The sequence below is a fragment of the Haplochromis burtoni genome, unplaced genomic scaffold (assembly GCF_018398535.1).
Source record: "Haplochromis burtoni strain Fernald_Lab_line unplaced genomic scaffold, NCSU_Asbu1 Contig_260, whole genome shotgun sequence".
Taxonomy (NCBI): Eukaryota; Metazoa; Chordata; class Actinopteri; order Cichliformes; family Cichlidae; genus Haplochromis; species Haplochromis burtoni.
Window position 1 is genome coordinate 606,484 of NW_024582621.1, and position 9,960 is coordinate 616,443.

Here is a 9,960-nt window from a genome sequence, read left to right on the forward strand (position 1 = left end):
TTTTTTCAGCAAGTATTCCTTCTTCGTTCTGACACCCACAAGCAAACACATTGCATATAACTAGAAATGAATAGAATAATATAATTATATAATAATAATAATTAATATTGTCATTATTTAAAATATATATATAAAAACACTTAAAATAATAAAGTAAACCACCTCCTTGGCTGGCAGCTATGGCAGCCAAGGATGGCTTTAAAATATAAAATTAGCTGATAATTTCCAGACATTTAGCCTAAATAACCAAACATACATAAGCAGACACTTTATAAGGCACAGCAGTGCCCCCCCCCCCTCATTGTAAGAAGCATTTGCAGTTTTCCTATATCTCAGGTAAAGAGTCTCCAGTACACAAGACGGCAAAATACAAAATTTGAAGACAACGTCAGAAAATAAGACTAAAACACATTATTATTACTGTGATTACTATGGTTATTTTTAGGGGTCCTATGATGGAACTTTGGGGTACTTGAGAACCCCCCCCAGAGGGTATAACCTGGCAGAACATAATATATAACATACTTAATCTACTATTTTCTGCTGTTTGTGTTTGTCTCTCTAAACCTGCGGTTTCCACCTCCATGTTCATCCCTTCAAATTTCCTCCAAATGTGAAAAAGAAATATTAAAAATGCAGTTATATTAATTTATTATAAGAAAATTGGTTATAGTATGGTTGCATTTGTCTTTCTCAGCATTTAAAGTAGCTTAAAAAAGCAAAAGTAATCCTAATCTGCTTTTTAGCTTTAGTTTCTGGAAGCATCTGGAAGACATGATGTTTCATTTTTTTTGTTGTTGCTGCCTGTAGTGGACCTTCAGTGCTCAGCTCTTCTCTTTATATTTATATTTGTCAGTCATATTGACAGCAGCACCAGAAGCAAGTCAGACATCAAGGCAGGAACTGCTGGAGCAACTGCAGCAGTGCCAGAAACAGCAGCGTGACGTGAACCTGATGCTTCACACTGTCACTCAAGGTGATTTACACGATCTCAAACACAGTGAACACAGGTGATCCACCACAGCACTCGCTGCGTGTTTCTGGTTACATTTGTGATATGCTTCACACACAGAGTGGTAAAAGCTGTGGGGCTCCAGTTCTTACAGGGTTTTATCAGACACTTAAATCAGTGTTTCTTCCTCCTATGTGGAGACTCAAGATGCAGTTTGTGCCCTGAAAAGTGGCTGTGGTGGATGGGACGTTGCTACTTCTTCTCAGTCGGACTGCAGGAAAATCGGCAATGGAATGAGAGCGCCGAGTTCTGCCGGCAGCACAACAGCAGCCTGGTTGTAATCGAAGACTCTGCAGAGATGGTAAACGCACCATGCACAAGTCATGTGAAGCACACACACTTAAAGTTCTGAAGTTGTACGTATCAGATCCACTTTAAGCTGCTGAGGACGTTCGGCCCACTCTACTTCACAGCGTCGCTTCAGTTCGTTGAGATTTGCAAGCCTTTTTTATACACAGCTTATAAATCAGGTTGGGCTATGACCGGGTCATTGCAACACCTTGATTCTTTCCTTTTTCAGTGCTCTGTTGTAGATTTGCTGCTGTGCCTGTGTCCTGTTGCATGACCCAATTTAGTTTTATTGTCACACAAGTGGCCTCAAATTTGACTTTTGAATACTTTGGTGGGAGTTCATGGTTGACCCAGTGACTGCAGGGACCCCAGGTCACGTGGCTGCGAAACAAGCCCAAATCATTACCCCTCCTCCACGTGCACTTTGTTCAGATGCAATCCCTTCCAAACAAACCACGCTTGTTCCATCTTTTTCTAATTGTATGTCATAAATATTTACATTTAACACGCTAACTGAGGCCTTTAGAGTCTCAGTTAGCATAAAAAGAAGTTTAAACCCCCCCCCCCCAAACAAAACAAACAAATTGCTAAACTAAAAGTTGGAACTTTGCTAAGGACTCCCACAAGACATTCCCAGATGTATCCCGCAGCTTCTGCCCACCTCGACTTTCAGTCACCCCAGCTTGTGCTATGGACCACTGATGAAATGTGGGCTTTCTTTAAGTAACCAATGCATAATGGCCCAACCTGGGTGGATGTCAGCTTTCTGTACCAGCACTTGTTTTACTCATAGTAACAAACATAAATAAAATGGTAAAATTTCTGGCAGAAAACATATTGCCTGGTCACCAGAATCAGCCCGCCAAAGACTCAAGCCCATTGGATGGCTTTGGAAAATGTCAAGAAAGGCATAGATATTATACATTTATACATTTTTTTTTTAGAGTTTTTACAGCATTTTCTACTAATAAAATCCCCAGAAGTCATTCATACTACACTAAAGTTAATTAAGTAACAAGTGAACATTTAAATGACAAAAAGTTGAAAATGTTGTGCTATCTACAACAGAAATTTCTCTGTTTTACAGCAAGTCCGTGCAGTTAAAAAAAGAAGAAAGAAAGAAAAGAAAAAAGAAAATACACTTTTTATTATTACAGGACAGTCTGGGACAGTTTCTTTTTTCTTTCAATTTACACATTTATTACTTACAATTTAGTCTTAAACAGTCGTGCTGACACATTTCTTGCATTTAACATAGAAACATTTCTTTATTGTAGAAAAACTCAGACATGCTGTTGAAAAAAAGACTTTTTCATAAGAAGTTGACTGAGGGATTCAATGTGTGATTAATCTTCTCTACCTTACAGAAAGGGGCGTGTCACTGCTCTGGCTCACGTCAGTGGGCTGTGTGTGGTCGGTGATGATATCCCTGCTCTAAATGTTGCTTCCACCACAGGATTTCATCCAAGGAGTGATGAGGAACTTCTCCCAGGTTCCTTTCCTGTGGGTGGGACTGACAGATGCCAAGCAGGAGGGTCAGTGGCTGTGGGGCGATGGGAGGGCAGTCCAGCACTACATGCAGTAAGTCATATCACAACAACAAAATAAAAATAATAAAATAATGCGGTATAATTAAGGAACTCATTTTGGAAGAATTAGAAATAAAAGTGCAAGGAGTAAAATATATAAAAAAGAATAATATATAAAATAATAAGTCTTCCTATTAAAAACTGGAGTTGCAGAACACTTTTGCCTGCTGCAGCGACTGCAAATGCAAAACAGTCATAGTTATTTGCACTGAGGGAGTAACAGGCAGCAGGGGCTGATTGCCTGTGGGTTAGAAGCTGCTGGAGGCTTTTTGTCTGACTGCAGAGTCCTCTAGAGGCGGGAGTAGAAAATGTCAGTGGGCTGTGCGATGTCGGCCCTCCCGATGACCGTGGTAGTGTAAATGCACTGATGAGAAGGCTGTTCCTGAGGTACACTGTGCACATTTATCTTTGTAAAAAGAAACAAACAAAAAACTGTACAGTACAGTGTCAATAACTCCAGAAATGTCTCTCAGAATATAATAAATATTAGTAGGATGCTGCTTGTTTTAGCCACTAAAACGTTTTTATTAAATGAAAAGTGATCTCTTTATCTAATGTATAGGCAAATACAAACAGAACACAATCAAAAAATGAAAACAAACAGAAACATTTAAGGTTAAGTTGATCTTTATTACAATATTATAACAAACAATATACACGTATACATGACACACATATCCAAAGGCAAACACACACAAAATGACATCAACTTGACTGTATGTAACGTGACCATATGTGACTGTACATATGTTTATTTATGTAACATATTTACAGTTTATATTTTTTGATGAGGTTTATTGTCATGTACTGCTTTAAACACTGAGATTTCACTCCCACTGTGTGTTTCAAAGGGTGATGGTGGAGTGGGATTCTGATCACAGGGACTGCGCAGACCTGAGGGGAGGCGCGAGTCTGTTCGCCGCTGACTGTGAAGAGTACGGACCGTGGGCTTGCAAGAAGGAGTACTGACACACAATTACAATTTATTTTACACACAGTTTACTTCCAATGTCAATTTGGCACGATACAAAAGGTAAACAAAAAGCTGTTTACAACTCTAAAATCTATGAATCTTAGGAAAAGAAGCCAAAAGGGATAGGAATACAAGACGTTAAGTCAGCCATATAAAACATTTATTGCCATCTGAAAGTGCATTATAAAGTGCATTCATGTACGAAGAGGCAAAATGTCAAAAAAATAAGCAACATGTTGTTGCCTTCAGTTTTGGACAGAGTTAGCTTATTCTTTAAATTGCAGGTTTTAAAAATAAATCTATTTAGCCATTTCTGCAGTTGCTGTTTGTAGCTGCAACATCGGAATTGTCCTGAAATGTATTTGCTATATTTAGCATGCTATGACTGAAAATATCAATAAAGTCTTCCTGCTGTTAACATCATTAGCATTGTAGCTTATAGCTTTTTTTTAAAGCTCAGTTGTTGAGCTAAAGTTTTAAATATTTTAAATTCTTTTCTTTTTTCTTTTTTTTAGGTTAATATTTAAGATAAACTTAGCAAAATTAAGTTTTAACTATTTTGTTTTGAAAGTGAGAACACGCACTTTTAATTTCAATAATGACCTACTTTTATACTTTTAATGCATATTCTGGGTTTTTCTTTTCTTTACAACCGTGTGAGGTCTGAGCAGCTATGACAACAGTCAACCCTAACCCTATGTACGCTTAGGAAAAATACAAGAAGCAATTGTTTTGACACATCTCAGTTAGAGTGATTTTTGTCCCCCTGGTTGCCAAGAAAAGACACTTTTTTTAAAGCCAAAAAAAGGCACAGAGGGTCAGAATTATCACCGATTATGGACTTAAACCTCACAGGTGGAGTCAAATTACAGTCCAGTGAGATTTTCTCTCTCATTTCCCTGAGATGTTGTTTGGCGGGATGATCGTCATGAGTGTGCGTCCATCCAGTGGGGCGAACAGAGGGTACAGTTTCTCTCTAAAGGTTCCAGTGAAGGTGTAGATGTGAGACTTGGTTTCAGCGTTGTAGAAGGAGATCTGCCCTTCTTCGTAGTCCAAGTAGACCCCCATGCGCCTGGGCACGAGGCTGAGGGGGAGCTCCTTTTCTGGCTTGCTGCAGGCGTAGAATTTGTGCGTGCTGCGCCACAGCACCCAGTAGCCCTTCTTTGGCATCATGGTGAACTTCCCGTGCCGCTCAGAGTCAGCGGTGGTCACGCCCACGCGCCAGTAACCGTTATTGGCTATGTTCACCTCCCAGTAATGGCGGCCGCTGCTGAAGCCCTCCCTGCCGAGCACACAGGGCCATTCGTCGAAGCGCTGGGAGCTTTGAGGCTGCTCTGACACTACAGAGGACTCCTGGACTTTACGCTGGTCATCTGAGAGAAGCAGCCATGGGTGGTTGGTCATGGGGTCAAGAATCACATCAGCTGTTGGGAGAAAGGAAATAAAATTGCTAATTAAACCACATGTTCTTTGGTGTTTGTTGGTTGATTTATGGGATGGAGATAAAGCTGAGGCCGTTGTTACCTGCTGCGCTGCAGATCCACCCCCAAACTGAAAACACAGATGAAGAGTTTTATTATAGTTGCAGAAGAGATGAGTTTGGCTCTTAAAATAGTCCCCTCCACAAATTGTTCTGAGCATCGGAATCATTATTCATAATAAAAGCTAAAGAAAAATCCCAAGGTTTTTTTTGGTGCAAATTTTAAAATACACACCTGAGTTGGGGATGTATCGAGGAATTCCTGCTTCCCAGGACTTTTGCTTTGCCAGGAGCCACAACTGTGGGACGATTTTCTGATAAGGAAAAACATAAAAATGAAACTCATACTAACTTTATATTCCTTTGCTTTCTATTTCCTTAAGACTGACTAACCTATGCCATGCTTAGTCACTGCATACATAATTCAGTAGGTACTCATAAATTTAGGTCCAGATAAAACTCAATTACAGCCTCAAAGGTCACGGCTCTGCACAAAAAACTGCAAGTAGTAGTGACAGGTGAAATCAGAGTCAATCAGAGCTGTGATAAAACAGCACGCCATCACCTATAAATGTGATGGCGTGCTGCAGTTTATCTGCAGACTGCCCCGTCGTTCACGGGGGACATTGACACGCATGCTATCAGAGCAGAGCCCGATTAGGGTCGTTAAACTGAATCACTGAGATCTTTCATTGATAGATGCGGGCAATGAAGGTGCAGAGTTCACTTGGATCACACATGGCATAAAGCTGTTACACAACCTGGCCACGACTGCCCTTCGTGACATTCGAAATGAACAACTGGTTTATTGCACACTGGTTTATTTGTGTGCTATCAAACCTCTAAGATATTTATCTTTCACTTCAAACTTACATCTTGCCATCATCCTCATCTCATTTTCAAATTTATGCCAGAGTTTCTGCATTAGCATGAATTGTTTTAAGGATGTTTTCAAGGGCTGATTCAGTAGAAATGCAGAGGTTTCTCACCGTGCTTCCTTCCTTGAGCAGCGACCAGGTGATGAACTCCAACAGAGGCATCAGCCTGATCAGCCGGTTCTTCTTCAGAGTCAGCACACGCAGCACCTTCCCCAGCTCATCGCTCTGAACGCCACAACGCTGCAACACAAACAAACGCTTGAGATTTGCCTCCATTTACTTTGAAAAGCGTGACACCAACCAAAACATAAATGACATAAAAGTAAAACAGTTGTCTGGTTAGTGACCCCCTGCTCACCTCGCTCGCCTCCTGCAGCTCCTTTGCCCACTCCATGATCCTCATGTGTGCCACCTCACTGGCATCCTTGTCTTTAGTTTCGTGTTCGTGACTGTCAGATAGCCAGGGAGTCTCCTTCAGGAGCTTTAAGGACATAGAATTAATCACGACATTGTTAGATTTTAACAGTTTTCGTTTCACCTTGCATATCAAAATAGGATTTTCAATTTAATTCAATTCAGTTTTATTTGAAGGGTCAATCTGATCTGGTCTGATCTCACATCAGCGTCTGTAAATACTGACCCTGTCAACATCGCGGAGCTCATCGGCCCACTGCAGGATTAGCTTCCTGCTCTCCTCGAGACTGCGTTCGGCGCGCCCCTGTGAACGCTGGGCGTCCTTCGTGGTGCCTTCTCCTGGATCCAGAGCTTCCTGCTAAAAGACATCACACTGTGTCAGGTGGTATGTCACACCATGAAACTACAGAAAGATACAGGAAGATTATATCGGATTGTATATCTTAGGTAACGCCCATCCTACATATGCTATAAGGTGAAGGGTGTGAGCTATAAAGAGTTAATGAATAGCTGCGTATCAGCATCCATACAATCAGTGCTGTTGTGTGATGGAGTTCCTGCATACAATAAATATTTTGTTATTGTGATCTTTATCTGGTCTGTGCACTCTTAAATCTGGCTATACTAAGAGTCTGCCAGTTTCTACCTTGCACACTTGATCCACCTGTTCCTTCCACTGCTGGATAAACTGCACACACTCCTGCAGGCTGCGGAGATCTTTCAGGCCGTTTTGGCGAGTTTGTTGCTGCAGGAGACAGAGGTGGTCACAAATAGGCCAAACAGACACTGACCAACTGAAGAGAAAAAGCTGTTTGAAGCATGTGGTTTACCTGTGACTGTTTATTGAGGCTGTTGGTGGGCCTGCTGGGGACCGAGCTGTGAGGCTGGCTGCTTTCATCATGGGTGGGCAGGTTCCAGCGTACGGCCCCGATGGAACTGCTCTGGGTGGCGCTGCCGTCCTCCCCAGAGAGCAGCATGCTCACCTCTGCAGGGGTAAAAAAAAAAAAAGCTCTTTTAAGTCTCAGTTAATGTCATGCTGCTTTTCCAAACTAAGAAAAGCAGCAGGAAATACAAGCTTTAGATAAAAGCTTTCCAGCAGAGGCTGTGTAAAGTATAGTAACAGATTTATGGCTCTGATAAATGGAAACATTTTAGATACTGTATCAGTCCGCACAGTATCGCATCACGCAAAGGTTGATAGTTATCAGATGGGCAAGAAAAGTGTGCTAAGTATCACTATGAAACACAAAGGAAGAAAAAGACGTACTTCTTTTGGGCTTTAGGATACTTTTCATTTCCATCATGGCTTCCTCACTGTGGAGAAAAAACACGCCACATGAAAAAGATAAAATATGGAATTATAGAACTAAACACACACACACACACACACACACACACACACACACACACACACACACACACACATGCATATAGATATATTTGCAAGTTTTAAAACTATTTTCTCCTAGGACCTGGCGTCAGGACATTATACTGCCACTGTTCTATCGAAATTTAAAGCGAATGTTCTCATATGTGGATCAAATTTTTCTCAGAAAGAAAAATCAGGTAAAAAAAATCTTTGTTTTTACATTCATAAGGTCCCAATCAGCCCAAACAGCAAAGAGAAATTAAAAATGCCATGAAAGAGTTCGGGTTTTAGGAGGTTAAATATGTGATCCTGTATATGCATATACAGGATTACAAGTAATCAAATATAAAATAATACAATTACTTTAAATTGATAATAATAATAATAATAATAATAATAATAAATATAGAAAAAAGTTAAAGCTAGATATAAAACATAGCTGTAAAAAGAAAATCAGCACTAAAAAAAGAAAAGAACAAAAACAAGCAAACAAACAAAAAAAGCAACACACCAGAAAATTACAACACAAACCTGCCTTATGTTTGCCAGTGAATTCATAAAATAAAATAATGGTTCATATTTGAAATTAAACCATCTCCCACAGACCTCAGGTATAAAGAGACACACTATACTAATACACAAACTATGAGCTTATTATGTCGTACCTGTCGCTGGTGCAGCTCTGCTGGTGGCGAAGACTGGACAGCCACTGCTGTTGGTCTAATCCTTTTGTGTCTCTCTCAGTTTGATCTTTGAACTTTATGACAAGGAAATCTGCATGCAGAATCCCCTGACACGAAACGTTTCCTGGCAGCTCCGTAACCGAAGGCGCCGTGAGGGTATAATGGCGTGATTTTTTCTTTTTATGACTGCAGTAAATTTCAGGTTATGACTGGGAGGGAAACAGATACTCTGTGTGGCTGTTGGTAAACTGTATATGCAGCAGGAGTGTTAAGAGTCATTTACAGTATCTGTGCTTTATAAACTTCAGTTGTTGCAAAAAAATCATAAAAGATAAAGATTCTCCAAACAGTAAAAAAAATGTGATTTCACTTCTTACTGCATCACTGGACTCAGTCTGACTGTAGTGAAACTGAATCCTAGCAACTCTTATCTTTGCCTTGACACATATTACACAAATGTGATATATGACGCGCCACTTTGTTTACAGTAACTGGTCCCATCTTGTCTATAACACTCATCATGTGGATGAATTTCATGGTCATCACTGTTCTTTTTCTGGGCTGGAATGATCATCCAGCATAGATCTTTAATGACTTTCAAATGCACACATTTCAATCTATTTAGGATTTTCTCTCATCCACACAGGCTCTAATATTTGGTCACATGTTCCCTAGCAAGTTGCACCTCAACCAGATGCTTCTTGTAGTCATCAACAAGCCTCTGACTTTATTCTAGCTGCATATTTAACTGAATTGGTAGAGTTTGTTTAAATTAGTTGGTTTTCTGGCGTGAACACTGCTTTTAAGATTAGTTCCCAAAAGTTCAGTAAGGTTGGCATCAGCGCTCTGAGAGACGTCAACATGCAAAAGACACCACATAACCGTCAGCCCCGCTTATTAAAAAGACTTCAGTGACTTAGTATAAAGCCATCTTTCAGGAATGACTATATTACTTTCATTTCATTATTTTTGTTGTTTTTTTGTTTTTAAGTAAATCTTCACGTGAAGCACTTTGTAACTCTGTGATGAAAGGTGCTAAATAAATACTTATTAGAACTGAAAAGACAAAAAAACCACACACTACAGTTCTACATCTACATTTTACATAATGTGGGATTTGTTTTTATGTCTTTATTTCCTTTTGCTTAACAGCAGATTATGAGTCGAAGAAGTTACTGATTATGTCAAAAACATCCATTGACTGGACTCATAACGTCCCGAGCGGGTGCAATTTGGAAGGGTATTGCATGGTGTCAAAAAAGGCCGAAAAA

At 40.1% G+C, this 9,960-nt stretch overlaps 2 protein-coding genes across 4 annotated transcripts in view; one reads left to right on the forward strand and one right to left on the reverse strand.

Moving 5' to 3' along the window:
* LOC102297649 (natural killer cells antigen CD94) overlaps positions 1 to 3,861 on the forward strand; it is a 6,602-nt gene extending 2,741 nt beyond the window's left edge. For both annotated transcript variants that reach the window (XM_005939682.3, XM_005939683.3), the window contains 4 exons: positions 857 to 976; positions 1,153 to 1,313; positions 2,760 to 2,884; positions 3,744 to 3,861. In XM_005939682.3, coding sequence (XP_005939744.1) covers positions 857 to 976; positions 1,153 to 1,313; positions 2,760 to 2,884; positions 3,744 to 3,861 — 524 coding nt within the window. The remainder of the gene's footprint in view (positions 1 to 856; positions 977 to 1,152; positions 1,314 to 2,759; positions 2,885 to 3,743) is intronic.
* Positions 3,862 to 4,717: 856 nt separating this feature from the next.
* si:ch211-114c12.5 (E3 ubiquitin-protein ligase TRIM39) lies at positions 4,718 to 9,097 on the reverse strand. Of its 2 annotated transcripts, none has more exons than XM_014339201.2 (10): positions 8,672 to 9,097; positions 7,905 to 7,951; positions 7,468 to 7,622; positions 7,284 to 7,382; positions 6,864 to 6,992; positions 6,582 to 6,704; positions 6,335 to 6,463; positions 5,581 to 5,659; positions 5,390 to 5,416; positions 4,718 to 5,289 (listed from the first exon to the last, which is right to left on the reverse strand). In XM_014339201.2, the coding sequence occupies exons 2-10, from the start codon at positions 7,939 to 7,941 to the stop codon at positions 4,757 to 4,759; spliced, it is 1,311 nt and encodes a 436-aa protein (XP_014194687.1). In that variant the 5' UTR covers positions 7,942 to 7,951; positions 8,672 to 9,097; the 3' UTR covers positions 4,718 to 4,756. The 2 variants fall into 2 exon arrangements, with proteins under 2 accessions (XP_014194687.1, XP_042083367.1); XM_042227433.1 differs by having other exon boundaries at positions 6,864 to 6,995; positions 8,672 to 9,095.
* Positions 9,098 to 9,960: the final 863 nt, after the last annotated feature.

Excerpts from the sequence above, each read along its gene's own strand:
- si:ch211-114c12.5 (XM_042227433.1), bottom strand. The coding sequence starts at position 7,941 with ATGATGGAAATGAAAAGTATCCTAAAGCCCAAAAGAA. Across the intron at positions 7,383-7,467 it reads GCCTCAATAAACAGTCACAG|CAACAAACTCGCCAAAACGG; the intron begins GTAAACCACATG and ends TGTCTCCTGCAG. Across the intron at positions 6,705-6,863 it reads AGCTCCGCGATGTTGACAGG|CTCCTGAAGGAGACTCCCTG; the intron begins GTCAGTATTTAC and ends ATGTCCTTAAAG.